This window comes from Amphiura filiformis, chromosome 15 (assembly GCF_039555335.1).
Source record: "Amphiura filiformis chromosome 15, Afil_fr2py, whole genome shotgun sequence".
Taxonomy (NCBI): domain Eukaryota; kingdom Metazoa; phylum Echinodermata; class Ophiuroidea; order Amphilepidida; family Amphiuridae; genus Amphiura; species Amphiura filiformis.
In genome coordinates, this window is record NC_092642.1 from 37,943,044 (window position 1) to 37,963,664 (window position 20,621).

At 37.8% G+C, this 20,621-nt stretch overlaps 1 protein-coding gene across 1 annotated transcript; it reads left to right on the top strand.

The window, feature by feature from the left end:
* The first annotated feature begins 11,886 nt into the window (after nt 1-11,886).
* On the top strand, nt 11,887-13,074 carry LOC140170931 (uncharacterized). The gene has a single exon (XM_072194128.1). It carries the CDS (start codon nt 11,887-11,889, stop codon nt 13,072-13,074), a length of 1,188 nt encoding a protein of 395 aa, XP_072050229.1.
* Nucleotides 13,075-20,621: the final 7,547 nt, after the last annotated feature.

The following is a 20,621-nucleotide window of genomic DNA, read 5'->3' on the forward strand; positions in this document are numbered from 1 at the left end:
GGTTTGCATGTCGAAAGGTGCAAAATTAACAATAAGGCGCCCGGTTATAAATCCGCGTTCAGCAAGTCATCATCACGACAAGCTACGACACTTGTAAACAAGCCGTGCTCGAGTTTGATTGGCAGATGACGTCAGACGCGATAAATTCTCTTTATCTTTGTCTTTCATTATAGAAGGCAGAATATTTATTTAAATTGTATATGCGCCATTATTTTTTTTATCAATTTAGTGTAAATGAAGACTGAAAAATCGTTAAATATGTATTTCAAAATTCCATACTATCCCACTACTGTTTTGTTGTTATGGTAATCTAATCTTTTGATGTCTGAAATAAACTTTGGTGTACTGTGAGGAATTTTTAAGTGTAGTGGAAATATCCAATGCCTCTTTACAAGCAAAATGATACCTTATAGTGAAGTAAATGTAGTGAAGTAAAATCGATACATTCCCTCATTTCAAATTATAATTATTGGTTTCGCTTTTGTTCAGAAAAAAAAAAATCAAGGGAATAAAAAGTAGAGCAGATCTGGTCTGCAATCATAAGACTATTGTGCTGGGAGGACACAGTATAGGGTATATAACCATAAGTATGTGGCCTATTGTGCTAACGTAATTATTATCGCTGTGGACGGTAGTTGATGATCTTTGAAATCTGATTTAGTCTTACTTCAGATACGTCTGTCGTATGTGGCATACTTTCATGTCACCGTATAATTACACCCCGAGTTCTAGGTCTAGAAATCATGCGCGTATATTGAGGGGGAGGGGAACTTTGTTTGTTTGTATGAAACATAAACGATGCATGATGATGGAGATGATTTGATTTTGAATTAGTTTATTGTCCCCGGTAAGCACAACCCATACCTCTTACCTCCCCTCTCCCCCACCTATATAACCTTCTCTTCCCTAAGTGTCTCCATCCCCCCTCCTCGCCTCCCCTACATTTGATATATCCTCTATCTCGAGCTCTCCTCCCAGCAAACACAAAACGTTTTCGACATCATTCGCAAAAGGCTATAAAAGGTTGTCAGAAAATGTTTATGTTGGGTTATATAAAGGGTATAAAACGTTTTAATAACATTCCAAAACATTTTGAAAACTTGATACAAAACATTCTAAACAGAATGTTATTTTGGGGTTAAAAAATATTTTGCGAAAAATGTTTTGCCCAAAATATTTGCAATAACGTTTTAAAAACGTTTTCATGACCTTTATATAACCCGACATTTATATGTTATTAAAACGTTTGAAAAAAAAACATCTTAAGAACATTTCTGTATTTGCTGGGTGCAAATATTTTAACATAATGTTATTTAAATGTTGACAAGATATTTGGCAAAAAATGATTGTAAAAATAGTTTACAATAACATTTTGAAAACATTGTTGTAGTCTGTTTTCATACAAAACGTTTTAAAACGTTTTCATGACCTTTATATAACCCGACATTTTAATGTTATTAAACGTTTTGACCTATAAAAGCCAAAATATAACTTCTTTAAAACGTTTTTAAAACGTTTTTGTGTTTGCTGGGCATCCCCTTCCCTCTCCACTTCCAAGGCTCTATCCCATCTGTTTCTCTTTCTCCCTCCCCTTACATCCCTCCACACACCCTCTCCCCTCTCCCCTCTCTCCCCTTCTTCTCATTTTATAATATCTCGAGTAATAAATAAAAGTCAATTTAAACCAGCCTAGATATTGGAAGTCATATAGCTTTCTATATAGGCTTATCGATCGTATGCATGCGATATACAGTACATATACTCGTAAATAGAGAAGTGTATACTAGTGTATATATCACTCAAGTATCTATTCTCAGTGTATTCTTTTGTGATATCGGTGGAAATATTTCGATGGTCTATAGTTTTTCACAGTGAAATAAGCCATGGCTATTTCCAAAACTAAATACACGCTTTCAAATGTAGATTGACTTGTGCGACTTCTCTGCTCGTGAATATTGCACTGCGAAATTTAACAACTTCTTTTGTATAATTTGATCAAGGTAACTTCAAACCTGATTTCCGATTACATAACAAACTGAATTAAAAACCGAAACGGCTTGCTACAAATTTTAAGTTTATAACAAAGGTTACAGACAAAGATATCGATAGCTGTCGATAATGACATCACTCAAGAGCTTAGGCAGGATAATAGGAAACCACGTGACCAAAATCAAAACCAAAACTAAAACTAAAACTAAAACTAAAACTCAATATTTGAAATGACCGATTGTACTTGTATTCAACACACTGCAGAGTTTATTGTTCTATTGTGTCCGATTTGAGCGCTGACATATTGGAAAATGTTGCCAATCAATATTCATGAGAGTGTACATTCAACATCCTTGGGTGACTTGTGTTTGGCAGGTTTGAAATGCATCTGACTGGGTGTTTTAATTGCCTAAAACATAAAGGTTTTGGCATCATTGAATGGCTGCCAGGTGCTGTTATATGTTTAATTTCTATAATAATAACTATTATTTTCTTTATTCATTCCTTGATTTTCCTTTCTCTGCACTTATTCTTTCTTATGACATGTCACTCCCTCACTCTCCTCCCTCTCTCCTCTTCTCCCCCGGGTCCCCCCTCTTCCTTTCTTTTTCTTTTTGTCTTCCTCTCCTCCGCTCCAATCTCGATCACCTATCCCCTTCTCCTCTTTTTACCCCTCGATCCCTCCTTCACTCCCTCACTTGCCCCTGGCTTTTTAAATGGATATTCGTGATATTAAGAAACCCATTTGACTTTATTGAATAGGCCTATAACCATGATAACAACATTAAACTGCGAAGTAGTTAATTATAGAAAGAGACACAGATAGACACAACTTTACAATTAAGCTAGCGCTATAATGCACATAAAGCAGGTATAATCCCGAAATATCTTTTATTGTCAGGGCCATCGCTAGACCATTTTCTCGGGGTGGGGGGTGTCGAGAAATCAATTTTGTACATTACAAATATATATACTTTTATATTATTTGAAATTGTAGTTTTAAAATAATTGCAATTATTTGAATTTTGACCATGATTATAGTGGAAAAAGGAATCCATAATGGCGATTATTGATTACAAGAAATCGATAATTCATATAACCTTGTAAATTGGTTCAAGTTATTATCTTATAAACATAACAACTCATACCAAATATGAACTTCAAACTATAACGTGTTCTGGAGTTATGGAATTTATAAATGTTTGATGGCCTATATCTCAAAACGGTTATTATGGTGGTTGAGCTCTTTTTCCACTATAGTCTTCAATTGGTGCTGATGAACAGTGGCGTATATTTCTTTTTGACATATAGGGGATGGAAAAAATTTATTGAAGTATTTTGAATCCAGCACCTTTTGGCGACATAATAATGCTTATGGTACAAATGCATGCGCGAGTAGCGCGAAACAATTTGCCATATTGAAACTAAACTGGTGAAATATGGTGCCAAAGTGGACTAAATTCGCGAAGCGCGCAAAAATTGGCACTTTCTGGCTAAAATGACCAAATAATGAGGTTAGTTTGGTCAGAAACCCACATACAGGCGTTGGACATTGAGGGATGATTGCATTGAGGCCCTCGCAAATCCCCTCCCCCGGGAGCTACGCCTATACTGATGAAGGTCGCGGTCCGGAGAGGTGATAGGATGCGCACATATGTGACGTGTCATGTCAAAAGGAGACACTTTTGGGCAGGATCATAAATGGAGAAATAGCCAAAAATCTGCCCGAGGTGATTTTTTTCACAATTTGGGTTTGTTGCAAATTTGTGATGTTATTAATGTTTAAAATATTGTCTGATAGTTTCAGATCGGAATATAACTGGCATCTTGTATTTTTTGAGACACTTTTCAAGGTAATTCCTACCCTCAACATTGTCAATAATAAGACCGATATCTCAATATCCAATTTTATAATACATTATGTACCATAACTTACAAACTCAATATCTTCGCTAAGGAATGTCCGATTTCATTAGGGAAAACGGCGCTGTGGAGCAAAATATCTCTATATTTAAGATACTAAGTATATAAAAACCTCAAATTTGATAACCTGCCCAAAAGTGTCTCCTTTTGACATGACACGTCACATATTTTGTCAATCTTATAAATCATTAGTTCTTTGTCTGCAGCACCTCAACGCACCTGGTAAACATCATTGTAGGTCCGATATACCGGGCCAACCGGCCCAATAGGGGCTATAGTTTTTATCCCCTGTCTCTCATGTGATGTGAGATAAACAAAGGCTTAATGCTTGATAAATATTTTTTTTTAAAGCACCCTGACCATTACATCACTGGTCATAACTACATCCCCTTTCCACCTCTCCCTCTCCCCTCCCTCTCTCCCTTCTTCTATCTTTCTTCTTTTCTCTCTCTTTTCCCTCTCTTCGACGGCCCTGTTAATTATTGTCATAATAGATATTAATCAATTTGGGAATGTCAGTAGTATATCAAAAAAAAAAAAAAAAAAAAAAAAAGGCGTAGTGATTTATAGTGCGCTACGCACAGGCACAACGCCTAGACGTTGATCCACAAGCCTCAGCACACTTTACAGGTTGTCGCTGACCACTACGGCCCCACATCATTCCATTAACCATTAAACAACAATTCAGGGACTTTGCTGCTTCAAGTACTCACACCCTAGACATTCCACCAATAACCTTCGCAACCAGGATCAGCTCTCCGAGTTTCGTACGGGTTACAACGAGACACATTAGCAGTGAGTTCCTTGTCCAGGGGAATTTCAAGCTGACTCAATTTTTCCACAAGAACGTACTATAGGCACCGCCAGGGTTCGAACCCGCAACCACTCGCACCATAGTTGAACGCCTTATCGATTGAGCTAACTTGACTGATGGGTTGACCTGTGATTTTTCTTGTTTTAACGCACTGAACAGTAAACACCTGAAAATGGCAGTGTTTCTGTATAGAAACGACTGCTTAAAATCATTAAAAAATACTCGATCTCTCCCATCTGTGGTACACTTGCAGGATTTGATATTACTAATCATGACCAATCCAAATTTAGCCAAAGTTATGCGAATTTCTGCTCATTTTAATGCCTACTTTAATCTATGCATGGTTTTTTCTGAGAAATGCATTCAGGGCGCACAACCGTATAATACTATTTGGTGGTGTGAAATCTGAACGCACTGAACAGTAAACACCTGAAAATGGCAGTGCGCCCTTGAAGCTGAAAGTTACAATATGGTAGGGCGAATATTTACTAAAAACCGAAGCCGTGCGTATGAATTTTAGTACTATTACAACAAAAATGTTACATAATGAGAGAAAATATACCATTTTGAGGCATCAAACCCTAAAAAGTACTTTTTTGGCTATATAACTTGATCAATTTTAGCGATTTTGATGCAGTCTTTTCAGATGCCATGCAAACAAATAGCTACTCGTCGTATTTCCAAGTATCGTGCAGGCCTCTCATAATTCCCCTAATTACTTACCAATCTGTGGACAAAAATTCTCCCGTAGCTGGTGGTCAACCAGTTGGTCTGGACCAGTTGAAGCCTGTTGACTTGACAGAGAAGGTACGTGGAACATTTATTAAGTGTCCAATATTAACAATGACTTCTCCAAGGCATTTGACCTGGTAAACCACAATATAGCTGTTGAAAAGTTGATTGCTTTGGGGGTCCGGGGGCTATCGTTCCTTGGATTTGCAGTTTCCTCAATAATCGCACTCAGTGTGTGAGATATAACCAAACCTTGTCTGATTATGCCCCCTTGTGTGCTGGTGTCCCGCAAGGTACCAAACTTGGTCCCATCATTTTCCAGGCTGTCATCAACGACGCTGCTGAAGGTTGCAGTTCTCACTACTGGAAATGTGTCGACGATCTCACATTCGTTGAGAACCGTGCGTGTAGTGAGAACGGCAACCTTCAGTCTGATCTTGATGACTTCCTGGACTGGTCTGTAAGTAACCACCTGAAACTCAACCCTGACAAATGTCAAGCCATTCAAATCTGTTTCATGAGAAACCCACCTTCTCATCTGCCATTCATTGCTTTCTTTTGTTTCATCTGCCAAAGTCCTGGGCATCTTCATACAGCAAGATCTTAAATGGGATGCCCAGGTGGATCACATGTGCAAGTGTGCTAACAAACGCCTTTTCATGCTCCGTTCTCTGAAACGTTTTGGTTGCAACGTTTCGGAGCTGACCACAGTTTACGTTGGTTACATACGTCCCCTATTTGAATACTCTGATGCCATTTGGCATTCAGCGCTCACTGTTAAACAATCAAATACACTTGAGCGAGTCCAAAAAAGGGCATGCAGAATCATTTTGGGTGCTAATTATATTTCGTATGATAATGCAGATAGTGTATGTGAGCTAGACTCTATCTCTGCCAGGAGGGAACAACACTCGCTTAAGTTCGCGCAATCGCTTGCTAAATCAGAGCGTACCAACATGTTGCTCCCTCCTAGTAGAAGTGAAGTCCATGGAAGACAGCTGAGAAATGCAGCCCATATCTCCAAATTGCGTGCACGCACAAGCAGATTTGCTGAAAGCCCCATTCCCTACTACATTAATCTGTTGAATAAGCAGTAGTAGCTTGTGTGCTGGTGGCTTTCCATTGTGCCCTTTTGCATCTCTCTGCTGTTTTTCTATGCCAAGTTGCCTTTTTTTTTTTTTTTTTGCTTTATAATTATGTGTAATTGATTTCTTTCATAATATTTGTTTATTGTCTCTTGTATAATGCAATTCGGCCGTTTGGCCGCGATGTTGTGCAGGTTAATAAAATCATATCATATCATATCATAATATTGTTTTAATTATGTACCCGTATTGTTGGGGTTGTGATCAGAGGATGATTTAAGCACTTCCCACCACGCCACTGTGTTGACTTGCGGTTAGCACAGCTGTGTGAGTGAACATGACACGACTGCTCGCACATTGCACTGACGGCCATGGTTAAATTTGAATTTGGACTGATATATTTACAATAAAAACGCATTCACAATGCTGGTCGATTTCATATTTTATGTTACCTACAGAAGGTGTGAATTATCCTTCATGCATACATCACTTTAGATCTGAAATCGACCAACTAATAATAACACACGCACAATTCTTAAACAACATCTTTTGCACAGAATTCAATGGGATTTGAAAAGTAAAGTGGCAGTTGAAACTCTGGTGATAACACGTTTGCAGTGCATGATGGGGCTTCCTTAAATCATCCTCTGGGTTGTGATATAACTTTTGAAATATGAATCTTTGTTCTTCATCCTAAGCATGGCATTCCAGTCCAAGTGAAGACCGTATATTAAATTAATAAATTAATATTCAACATTCTGGAAACATATGAAGACCAATTAACACCACCAGTGTTAAATTCCAGCACTCAATTAGAAGTTGCTATCCGCCTGGGTCTTAATAGCGTAATTGAATTGGTAAGTGAACAAAAACGTTCATAACACACTACTGGCGCCAGGGGGTGGGCTGGTGCAAGATTGTCTCCTACATGGGCTTTAATACTCCTCCTCCATCTTGGGCTTTACCCTCCTCCATATTCTAGAGCCATAAATTTTTTGGCAATACGAAACGGACGAATTTCAAGGAATCTGAGGTAGAAAACGGAAAACAAGATTTCATGATGTTTAAGAAAATGAAATTGAAATTGAAAAAAGTGAACTAAATACAGAAAATAAATCTTAAAATGTTGTTGTTTTCAATAAAATAAACGTGTAAAAAGTGCGATAAATGATACCCCTACCAACGTCCACGAAGCACATCCAATATTGCATAATTTCACACATACAGCATGTTCAAAAAATAGGATGTATAATTGTACGTTACAACACACATAGTTTGTAATATATTTGTATTATCTTGTAACAGGGACAAAACATGGTAAAACCGGCAAAACACGGAAAGCCACACACACAAAAAAACACGGTAAAAAAACACGGTAAAAACGGCATTTGTGACCTGGTAGGCCTATATCGAAAGCAGATACTTTTGGGCAGGACCGTAAATGGAAATAGCCAAACATCTGCCCGGGTGATTTTTTACAATTTGAGTTTGTTGCGAATTTGTGATGTTAGTAAAATATTGTCTGATAGTTTCAGACCGGAATATAACTGGCATTTTGAGACATTTTTCAAGGTAATTCCTACTCTCAACATTGTCAATAATATTTTTAAAGGCCGATATCTCAATTTCCAATTTTATAATACCATAGCTTACGAACTCAATATACTTCGCTTAGAAATGTCCGATTTCATTGGGAAAAACGGCGTTGTGGAGCAAAATATATGTATATTTAAGATATGTAAAAACCTCAAAATTGATAACATGCCCAAAAGTGTCTGTTTTTGACATGACACGTCACATTTGATAAAACGGAATTTTAAAAGTAGAAAACAGAAAACTTATGGCTCTACCATATACCCTCAGTTGAGGCAAACGGTGCCAACTCTTATGCCCATAAAAGTCGCCTTTCTCCAACCCTATTGCACCACGGCCACGGGTCAGCCACTGTGGGAATATAAAATTTTAAACATGAATCGGACAATCTCTAAATAGTCCAACAGTAACGTTAAGTTTCTATTGGTGAAAGCATATGACAGAGAAAAGAGTTGTTACACATTAGCATAATAATGCCTACGTTCTTATTTTAAAATGGAAATAATTATCTATTAACCGGGCATTCAATTTCCCTCGTATGAATATTACCATTTCAATATTTTCGTTCGCAAATGGTTATGTTATTAGAAATAAAAATTGACAAGACAGAACCTTGGGTTAAAAAACCTTATGAATATTTTGTATGCATACTTTTACAGAACGAGAAAATGCAAACGTTGACACTTAGTGTGGTATTGGGAATGGTAAGTTATTTTACTGTTAATGATCTTTCTCTTTCTTTCTTTCTTTCTTTCTTTCTTTCTTTCTTTCTTTCTTTCTTTCTTTCTTTCTTTCTTTCTTTCTTTCTTTCTTTCTTTCTTTCTTTCTTTCTTTCTTTCTTTCTTAGGCTTCAAGAAATATAATGAACTTTGTATTAAGGGGCGGCTTCAAAATCAACCGCCGGTTCACTGGCGGTTGATGGCAGTTGAATTGCGTTCCTGGCGGGAAACCGGCGATTGAGTTTTGAAGCCGTCCCTATATACAGCTATAAATAATGACAAAAGCACTCTTAATCGCCAAACGAAACTTGATTTTATCATTTGTGTTTTATCCCCTAAGGTGTGGCAAGATGACTTTCTAACTTAGAACACAAGTGATTATCCCGATATTCCAGGCATCACTATTTCAGCATCCAAGATTTGGCGTCCGGATCTTCACTTATATTCAAAGTTAGTATCATTGCAAATATTGTTGCAAATAGTTATTACAGCTTAGTGTTGCTGTGCTAAATACTCATATTGAATTATGAATGTAGTGGGTTATGATTTTTGGGCTCTAGCCAATTTGCATATAATTATTGTAATCAATGGTTTTTTGTGGTTGTCTGGAAGCGTGCCAGCAACCCGCCCTTGTATGAGTTTGTTTGTGTAAGCTCTACGCGATTAACAGTAGGCCTACATTTGATATTGCAGCCAGCAAAATACGCACCTAGGCATATGTCACTATTGTATTGAATTTGATGTGAACCAACTATGATAGTCATGATAGATATCCGTTGGTGATTTTGTTAGGGTAGGGTGGTTGGGATTCTTTTCTTTCTTTTTTTTTTTTTTTTTTTTTTTTTTTTCCTTTTTTTAAGCTGTAAATTTCGTTTGATAAAAGCTTTGGAACTTTTTTCATATTCTTTTTTATTTTATTTTAAAAAGAAAAGAAAAAAGTCAGGGTCGGGCCTTCTTTTTTCTTTTAGCGTCGGTCTGGTTACACCAATCAAACAATTTTTAGGCCTTAGTCGAAACGAAACATATTTCGGGCATTAAATTTTACTGGGGTAATAATAAGAAAATGAGCCTTCTATACCAGTAAATGTCATTTTGCATGGCAAGCCTGTCGATTGAGTCACACCCATTTACATCAAGTTTTAAACTCCTTGAATAATTAAGAGAATGGAATTTGTTAAAACAATATTATTTACCTGGATTTATGATAGATAATTGTAATAATAATAATAATACCAGCTCATGTCGCCAATGCGAGACACTCATTCAAACGTAAGTCGTGTCGGCTCTTTTGATGTGTCTCGACTGCTCGCACGCCATGTACGTACAGTGGTATGCACATCGTGTACGCATTCGACTAATATTTCCATCGTAATAATAAAACGACGGTTCCTGCGGTTTATTCAAAATCTAGAATTTCGACAAAACTACAGCACCTAAAGTCTTGATTTTTCAGCGTATATTAGTTTACTAACGTACATAACAATCGTGTAAAAACATAAATTTGAAAAATATTGAGGGCGTCCTCGTCAGCAAATGTTATAATAATGGCTTTAAGTACGTTTTTTATAATTGTTAAGTATAATCTTGTGATAATATTCACAGCGTTGACAGAGACTTTGACATCAATTTGAAAGACGTTGGTGCTTTTGTCTACCCTAATGGCACCGTGGATTGGCTTACTCCCCACATAATGCAAACCTCTTGTGTTATCGATGCACGACTCTTTCCTTTTGATACTCAGCGTTGCCCTTTGAGATTTGGATCCTGGTCTAGTAACTTGAAGCAGATGAATCTTATAGCTTCACACGCATTTAGAAGTAGTAGGACATATTTTATCGAAAATGGAATATGGGAATTGGAAGATGTTGTCATTCAACGCGAGATTGTTGAGTACATTCAAGGGTAAGTCTAGTGCTCATTTTAAGACCATTCAAATAGAGAATGTTTCCTGTAGTCCAATAGATTTTCGCAACCATTGTGCAAATCATGTTAAATTATACAGGGTATCCCAATAAAAACAGAACCCTCTTTGCACCATCTTTTTTTCCTATTTCTAAAGGTTTCTTTACATACCAAAATATAATTTGATTAACTTTTCAAAAATAGGGAAAATTGGGAAACCCTGTAGCACTGATCATTATAGGCTATGGAGGCATTTTAACAGCACCATAATAATGGTACATATTAATGATGAATCAAACTTGGCTATAATTTCATGCACATGCTTCTTTAGAGCAATTAATGTCATACTTTATCTACAGATTTTTTGTATGCTAATTCTATGTTTATCTATGACATTAATGCTAAGGTCATTTAATTGGTGTTTAATTCCTTTGTGGAGACGGAAATCTTGTTTGTGATTGATGTTTTACGAAGTAGTAGTAGTAGTGGTAGTGGTAGTAGTAGTAGTAGTAGTAGTAGTAGTAGTAGTGGTAGTAGTAGTAGTAGTAGTAGTGGTAGTAGTAGTAGTAGTAGTAGTAGTAGTGGTAGTAGTAGTGGTAGTAGTAGTGGTAGTAGTAGTGGTAGTAGTAGTGGTGGTAGTAGTAGGTGGTGGTGGTGGTGGGTGTGGTGGTGGTGGTGGTGGTGGTGGTGGTGGTAGTGGTGGTGGTAGTGGTGGTGGTGGTAGTGGTGGTGGTGGTGGTGGTGGTGGTGGTAGTGGTAGTGGTGGTGGTGGTGGTAGTAGTGGTGGTAGTAGTAGTGGTGGTAGTAGTAGTGGTAGTAGTAGTGGTAGTAGTAGTGGTGGTAGTAGTAGTGGTAGTAGTGGTGGTAGTAGTAGTGGTAGTAGTAGTAGTGGTAGTAGTGGTGGTAGTAGTGGTGGTAGTAGTGGTGGTAGTAGTGGTGGTTGTGATATCCTGCATTTAGTGTAATGCGCCCTTAATGTTTATATGCAATCACAGCTTGTCACCCATTGTCCAATTAACCCTTGACCCTGGTAAATAAATCGCTTCTCTAACTGGTATCCATTGTACACTCACGTGTGTATTATTTCTTGTGGAGTTTTGGTATAAAACTACTACAAATTGGCGACGAAATGGCTAAAATTTCAATGGATAAGTTCGACAGTAATGTCGAGGATTTCGGATCGTACATTGAACGGCTGGAACATTTTTTCACGGCCACAGAAATCACTGAACACAAGGCAAGTCACTTGATCACATGTATCGATCCTGCAACGTATCGCCTGTTGAAAGCCCAGGTAGCCCCGGCTAAGGTCACTGACAAGACTTACGAACAACTTGTTGACATTTTAAAGGAACATTTTTGTGGTAAGCCGTTGCAGATAGCGGAACGTTTTAAGTTTTATCAGCGAAAGCAGAAACCAAATGAGTCGGTCTCAGACTTTTCTGCTGCCTTACGTCAGCTCAGTGTTACCTGTAATTTTGGGAACTTCTTAGAGGACATTCTATGTGACATGTTTGTGTTAGGACTCAGCAACAAGGCCACACAACGTAAACTCTTAGCCACGAAAGACTTAACTTTCAAGACAGCATTAGACACGGCAAACGCTGATGAGATCGCGCAGCGCGAAAGTCAGGTTGTTGCAAATGCTAGTGGCAGTTATAGTAAAAATGAGTCAAGTTCAGTTCATTTTACTGGTGCTAAGAGTAATTATAAGAAAGGTCATTATGGTCCTAAATCTAAAGCAAAGAAACAGACAGGTGATGGTGACACCAAGTGCTATCGATGTAACAAGGGTGGTCATAACCCCCATAAGTGTAGATTCAAGGATGCTACATGCTTTAAATGCTCAAAAAGAGGGCATATTGCACCTGCGTGCAACAGTGAAAGTCATAAAGATAGCCAGTCATCAGCACCTAGTCATGGTCAGGCAAATTATGTCTCAAATGCACAAATAGCCAATGATAATAGTATCAATTCTGTCTCTAGTAATGATAATGCTAGTTCATGTGCAGATAGTGTAAGTAGTCATGCATCACACACTCCATCACAGCAGGAGGAAGTCAATAAAGAGCCAATTGGGTTGTTTCATGTAGGAAGTGGTAAAAGTAAACCAGATGTCAAACCCATTTGGGTAACGGTCAATGTCAATGACAAACCAGTCTCTTTACAGCTTGATTCAGGATCAGCATATACAATTATTCCCAGAGACATGTTTAATGAATTACCTGGTAATGGTAATAAACTGAAACCAACCAAAGTAATTTTGGAAACCTATGGCCAGGAACTCCTCCCACTGCTTGGAGAATGTGAGGTGTAAGTTGAATATGAAGGTCAGGTCAAAATGTTAACATTAATTGTAGCCGATGTAGCAAACAAACCGCCTATTTTTGGCAGGAATTGGCTGGCCGAGATCCGCCTAAATTGGGCACAGTTATTTCACACGGTGATTCACACCTCAAATCTTGATAACGTCATGGCAAAGTATCCCAATGTGTTCAAACCAGGTCTTGGGACCATGACAGTTAAGGCAAAGTTACACATGAAACCAAATGTGACGCCAAAATTTAAGAAAGCTAGAAATGTACCGTACTCACTCCGTGCCAAGTTAGAGGAGGAATACGCACGGTTACAAGCTGAAGGCATATTAGTGCCTGTATCCTACTCTGACTGGGCAACGCCAGTGGTACCCGTTGTCAAGAAGGACAACAGCATTCGGGTATGTGGTGATTTTAAGGTCACAATTAATGATGTTTTGGACATTGATAAGTACCCCTTGCCCAACCCAAAGGATTTGTTTGCTGCACTGGCTGGTGGAAAAATTTTCACTAAGCTCGATTTGAGCCAAGCGTATCAACAAATGCCTCTTCATGAAGACTCTCAACAATATGTCACAATCAATACCCACATGGGTCTGTTTAGGTACACACGCCTACCCTATGGGGTCGCTAGTGCGCCCTCATTGTTCCAAGCAACTATGGAACAAGTCCTTCAGGGAATTCCTGGAGTTCTATGTTTTTTGGATGACATATTGATCACAGGGGAGAATGAAGAAATGCATTTGCAACGACTTGACACGGTATTGCAGCGCCTTGACGCATACGGCCTTCGGTTAAAAAACGCGAAGTGCGCATTCATGCAGTCGCAAGTTGAATATCTAGGTCATCTTATTGATGCAGACGGACTGCATCCAACACCGTCTAAAGTTGACGCGATCACCAGCGTACCGCAGCCAGAGAATCTGACGCAGCTACGCAGCTTCCTTGGTATGGTACAGTATTATGCAAGATTTCTTCCGCATCTTTCATCTGAATTGAAGCCATTGCATGATCTCTTGAAAGCGGATGTACCATGGAACTGGACTGAAGCATGCACTGTGGCTTTCCAAAGTGCAAAAGATGCACTGGTATCAGCACAGGTATTGACACATTATGACGTCACAAAGGAGATTCATTTGGAATGCGACGCATCACCATTTGGTGTCGGGGCCGTGTTAACTCAGGTGGACAATGGAGTGGAGCGTCCAGTCGCGTTCGCGTCCAGATCTCTTGATGAAACTGAATGCAAATATTCGCAGATAGAAAAAGAGGGTCTGGCAATTATCTTTGGAGTGAAGAAGTTTCATTCATTCCTATACGGTCGCAGATTTACGTTAATAACTGACCACAAACCGCTTGTAACTATCTTTGGGCCTAAACATGGAATTCCCACCTTGGCTGCACAACGCCTACAACGCTGGGCAATAATATTGCAAGCACACACTTACAATATAATGTACCGCAACACGCTGGATCATGGCAATGCTGACGCACTTTCCAGATTGCCCTTGCCACAGGATGGTAATGACTTCATACACAGTGAAGAACAATTGTACAATGTGAGTGTGGTAAATGAACTACCAAATAGCGCAAAAGATGTGGCAATGGCTACTAAGAAAGACAATGTCTTGGCACGCGCATTTGAGTACACGGCTTACGGTTGGCCGGAAAAGTGTGATGACCCCCTACTGCAGCCCTACTTCACCCGTAGACAAGAACTTTCGACGGAACAGAACTGTTTGCTGTGGGGAAGGCGGGTTATTATTCCTCCAAGTTTGCAAGGCAACATTCTGCATGAACTGCATGAAAGTGGACATTTGGGTATAACACGCATGAAGGCTCTAGCACGCAGCCATTTTTGGTGGCCCAAACTCGATACAGACATTAAAACTATGGCACAACAATGTGCTGCATGTAAGCTGGTCAAGAATACACCAGCAACTGCACCGCTGCATACTTGGCAGTGGGCAACACGCCCTCTGCAGAGAGTGCATGTGGACTATGCTGAAAAGGATGGACAATCTTATTTGATTATGGTTGATGCACACAGCAAATGGCCTGAATGTTTTCATATGGGAACCAATACCACAACCAGTAAGACTATAGACATTCTCAGAAATTGGTTTGCAGCGTATGGGTTACCAGAGACTATGGTCAGTGATAACGGGCCACAGTTTAGTTCTCATGAATTTGCCACATTCATGAAAAGTAATGGAATTAAACATATCCGTGTACCTCCATATCACCCTGCATCAAACGGTGCAGCTGAACGTATGGTTCAGGAAGTTAAGCGTTATTTGAAAAGCGCGCAACAGAGTAATATGACATTACAGCATAAGTTAGCAAACTGGCTTTTGGTTTATCGCAGCACGCCACATACTTTCACGCAATGTACACCAGCTGAACTGTTCCTGAAAAGAAAGCTCCGTACACGCTTCAGTATGTTGCAACCGTCTCTGGAGAAGTTTGCCCAGGATAAGCAAATGAAAGCTCAGAGTAGTTCACAAAGCACGCTTCGGCAATTTGCTCCCGGCGACACTGTGATGGTCCGGAACTTTCGCGGTAGCCAGAAGTGGAAGCATGGCATCATTATGCAACGTTTGGGACCTCTGTCTTACATGGTAAAAGTGCAAGACCTAATGAGACATGTGCACATTGATCACCTCATTGTTGGCACTAGTAGTGATGACAACTCAGAAAGTCAATCTGATGATGACTCTGCATTGGGTGCAGTGCCAGAGATTCCCAATGTTGTAAATGATGGTATGCCACCAGTTCGCGCAAATGCACGCGCACATGTAGATGCGCAAGTGAACGTAAGACCACAACGCAGAAATCCTAAGCGACACTGTGGTCCACCAAAGAAGTTGGATCTGTAAATCAGACTCTTTCCATTAATAACTGGACATTAACATAAGAGTTTTTGGCAGATTTTAAAACATGTTACAGTTACATGTATGTTACAGTGTTGATCACTGTTCATTGTTGAAACTACCAGTTTTCAGTACTCAACATTTATTGGCATTTTAATGTTAAAAGGACAGGAAACAAACAGCAAAGAAGTATGCTCACAACTAAAGATGGTAACTTGCATCATGAGTGTTTTATTTGTAACAACAAATTACATGTATTGTATACTGAATCAAAAGTATTGCTGTTTGACCATTTACTGTAATGTTTTAAATGAACATCATATTTAGGAGGGAGGAATTGTGATATCCTGCATTTAGTGTAATGCGCCCTTAATGTTTATATGCAATCACAGCTTGTCACCCATTGTCCAATTAACCCTTGACCCTGGTAAATAAATCGCTTCTCTAACTGGTATCCATTGTACACTCACGTGTGTATTATTTCTTGTGGAGTTTTGGTATAAAACTACTACAGTGGTAGTAGTAGTAGAAGAAGTAGTAGTAGTAGAAGTATTGCAACATAACAGTAATAATCGTTTAAAAAACGTTTTTAAGGCGCATATTATACCATAAAAATTGGCTTTTGCTGTGCACTTGACACTCTCAGGTGCGCTAGTAAAGGGTACGCAGATAATAGGGCTTGAAAAGGATTTCCGTTCAAAATTCTGAAATTGTTCTGGGACAATTTGTCAACCTTTTTTCAGAGTTTTCCCGCAAGTTACTTTCACCGTGGCACACTGTAACTAGTCCCTATACTGACTGTAATAAAGTCACGAGGCTCGTACACTTATATTTATAATAATTATTACAAAACAATTCTCAATTTTGCATGAGTTTTTAAATAATATTTAAAATAATATTTAGATAAACTCAAATTATTTTTAATATACTGTCAAAGCACTTAAATAAAACTAAATAAATATTTATTACATTATTATAAATGTTAAAATATAAATGTAGTGAACAGTAGGTCACGACCTTGCAGCGGTTGAGTCAAATCAATAGCTCTACACGTTTATGACCATGACTTAATCCACTTAGTCAATAAAGTTTATATTGTTGTGAATAACAATTTGCATAAATCAATACTGTCAGAGATGCAGTTGATGGTCTCATGTGATATTTTAAACTTTTCTACATGCACAAATTTAACAAGAAAGTCGACGATTTGAGGTAACAGTCGACCTATATGATTGGTACTGTTAGAAAGATAAGATATTAAACTTGAATCTAATTGGAAAAATTAAAAAAACTAATGGACAGAAGTTTCATACCAGTTGAATGAAAATTGGGGTCATTCGAGGTCAGAAGCAATCAGACAAAAGAAACAATGTAGGTGTGTCTACTCTCCTGTGTGCCAATTGGCTGAAAAATTTTGTGTGTAAAGTTATTTTTTTATTGAGTAGTTACATTGTGCGTGGTTCTCAAACGCCGTCCAGGGTTTTACATACTTACTTTAATCATACCAATAATAATCGTTTAAAAAACGTTTTTAAGGCGCATATTATACCATAAAAATTGGCTTTTGCTGTGCACTTGACACTCTCAGGTGCGCTAGTAAAGGGTACGCAGATAATAGGGCTTGAAAAGGATTTCCGTTCAAAATTCTGAAATTGTTCTGGGACAATTTGTCAACCTTTTTTCAGAGTTTTCCCGCAAGTTACTTTCACCGTGGTTCTCAAACGCCGTCCAGGGTTTTACATACTTACTTTAATCATACCAAGTATCATCTTGTCCGTTTTGAATTTGCTGGCCTTTATTCTGCCGACTGCCTCTGGTGAAAAGGTATCGCTTGCCATCACCAACCTGCTTGCCTTGGTGCTCTTTCAGGAGGTGATAGGAAACTTGCTTCCACCATCATCACACAATATTCCATTCATGAGTAAGCATTTTCGGTGTTGTTAGCGCAAACTGACGAATTGCATAAACTATAATAAATAATGTCCACTCATTTGTATTATTGCGATGGTGATAATGCAATACCGTGTTTGCCATGGTCGCTATCCGCGCTTCTCGGATCGCGGAAGGTACTGCGCATGTTATATAGTGATGGTTTATAGTTATCTGTGATTCGTCTGTATGTATAAAATGTTTAGCACGATTTGATTGATTGGTGATTCAAATTACTTCGTGTATTATTATTTTATCTTGATTTGCCTAGGGATAAACTGTCATAAATTGTGACATGGTATATCAAAAAGAGAAACTTTGTAGCAGGTTATCAATTTTGAGTGTTTTACATATCTGAAATAAAGAGATGTTTTTCTCCACAGCGCTGTTTTCCCCAATGAAATTGGGCATTCCTAAGCGAAGATATTGAGTTCGTAAATTATTGTATTATAAAATTGGAAATTCAGATATCGGCCTTTAAAAATATTATTGACAATGTTGAGAGTAAGAATGACCTTGAAAATGTCTGACAAATACAAGATGCCACTTAAATTCCGGTCTGAAACTATCAGACAATAATTTAAACATTATTAACATCACAAATTTGCAACAAACCCAAATTGTGAAAAAATCACCGCGGGCAGAGATTTTTTTGCTATTTCTTCATTTACGATCCCGCCCATAAAGTGTCTCCTGTCGATATATCACATTACAATTATAATTAATGTTGATGTTAGGTAAATTTACTTAAAATATTCGGCTTTATGTCATTCGATTTAATATTTTTGGAATTCAATATGAATTATTAATTGATTCATTTTCGTTCTGATAATAGGTTATTATTTTGCGCCAATGATCCTGATCAGTGGTTTGGCCATTGTCTCTGGTGTGCTTGTGGCGGCATTGTACCATCAAGACAAAGCCAAACCAATTCCACGTTGGCTTCGGAAAATGTTCAAGCTTCAATCATTGGTAGATCCGTCTACTGAAGATCATCGTTTAGAACTGAGAGCTTTAGATGAAAATAATGATTCAAGCGGTAATTACACTGGTAAATAACACATAATCAAGCAACAAACACGCATTTACCGTAATGACATCATATTGCAAAGAAAACCCCAATAGATTTTTAATCCTTTGAGCAGAAAATAAGGAACGAAAATTAAAGCATGCCGAATTCGACAGCCTCATTCGGCTGATAAGAAAAAGTCATTTTATTCTATCTTCAGTAGCACGTGTATGCTCTTTCCAAAAATGCACAATTAATGTGAATTTTTTATAAAACTTTATGGTGATGTGGTAGCAAATCTCTGATAATCCTTTAATCGACATAGTTGCCACATAAGAATGTGATTTTAGGTTAAAGTCAGCGCAGTTGAACATGAAATTTTGATTTACAAAGAAATTATTTAGTGCTTTTAAAAAATTGCAACTTGTTCAATATGAGTTGACTCACTGCAGACAGCATCAGTTCAAGCAGCGTAGCAATATCATAATATTAAGATAATATCATCTTACATGGGATGTAAATTAAGAAGCAACAACAAACGGTTTCAATGTTATTAGTTTGAGTGGATATGGGCATGACTTTGATCTTTTGTTTATGCAAAACAAAAGTTGAAATGTTGACAATGAAAATGATAGCACATTATTATTACTTTGAAGTTATAAAGTTACACCTATCATCAACAAAAAAAGCTGAAATTGAATATAAGTCGTGTCATGGGAAGTAAATTAGGTATGATTTATACCAGGGAGGGAAGCGAGTTCTACTCTCACTTTCCTGTTATACTGAGTTTAGTATTTAAATCAAGCAATCTTAGGTTTAACTCCATTCGAAGAGAATAAGTATTACATTACAAGTTGAAACTCTTTGCAATTTTTTATTCGTATTTCTCCTGACAAAAAGATAAATTGTGTTAGTAAAATGCTGGCTCGTACGGCCCTTTTCAACGTTGAAACGAAATTGATTTCCAATGCACCAGACTGATGACGTACATTATATGAACAGTAGTCTCCTCCGCAGCTAGTTTGGTTACGCGTAAACAAACTGGATGTGTAGAAGACTATATGCATGTTCACGAGTATTACATACAAATGAGCTCTCGAAGAACTCTTTTGATGTTCATTGATGTATGTAAAGCGCGACCTTCAACGCGAGAAATTGGGAGAACACAACAAAAGGTTAGTTCCCGGGCCATAGAAATTGGTTATTTGCATAATAAATACAATATTGATATGTCATGCTCAAATTCTGATCGTACATTGAAATTGATCTAAAATTTATTTTTTTACATTTAGTCCAAGTATTTCTCATCAAGTTGATATACACGTGAATTGTAATATCACAATTTACTAATATATAATAAAGAAGCGGCCTGATTTTATCTATGTGTAAAAAACATTAAATTGGTAATATATAGTTGATTCACATGACATCACTGTAGTTTCTAGGTCAAATCTTGTCTCGTTCGAAGGAACTCACCGCTTACAGTTGGTTTTTGCAGAATATCAATTTCAAACGACTTATTTTCTCAAAAAAGGAGTAATTTTCATTGTCCTCATAATATTAGCTTGCCAATATGCCCTTTAAAGCAGCGGTCCTATCAAATTTAGTAGTTAGTTGTTTTTATACTGTGCAAACATCAACTTAACCATCGTAAGGCCACTGCTCTTAAATTATACCTTTAAGAAGGAAAGCATTTCTCATTTGAGAAGGGGTCTTATATATACATTTTATGCTAATT

What these genes read in the sequence shown, in the direction of transcription:
- LOC140170931 (XM_072194128.1), top strand. Translation starts at nt 11,887, where the DNA reads ATGGCTAAAATTTCAATGGATAAGTTCGACAGTAATGTCGAGGATTTC.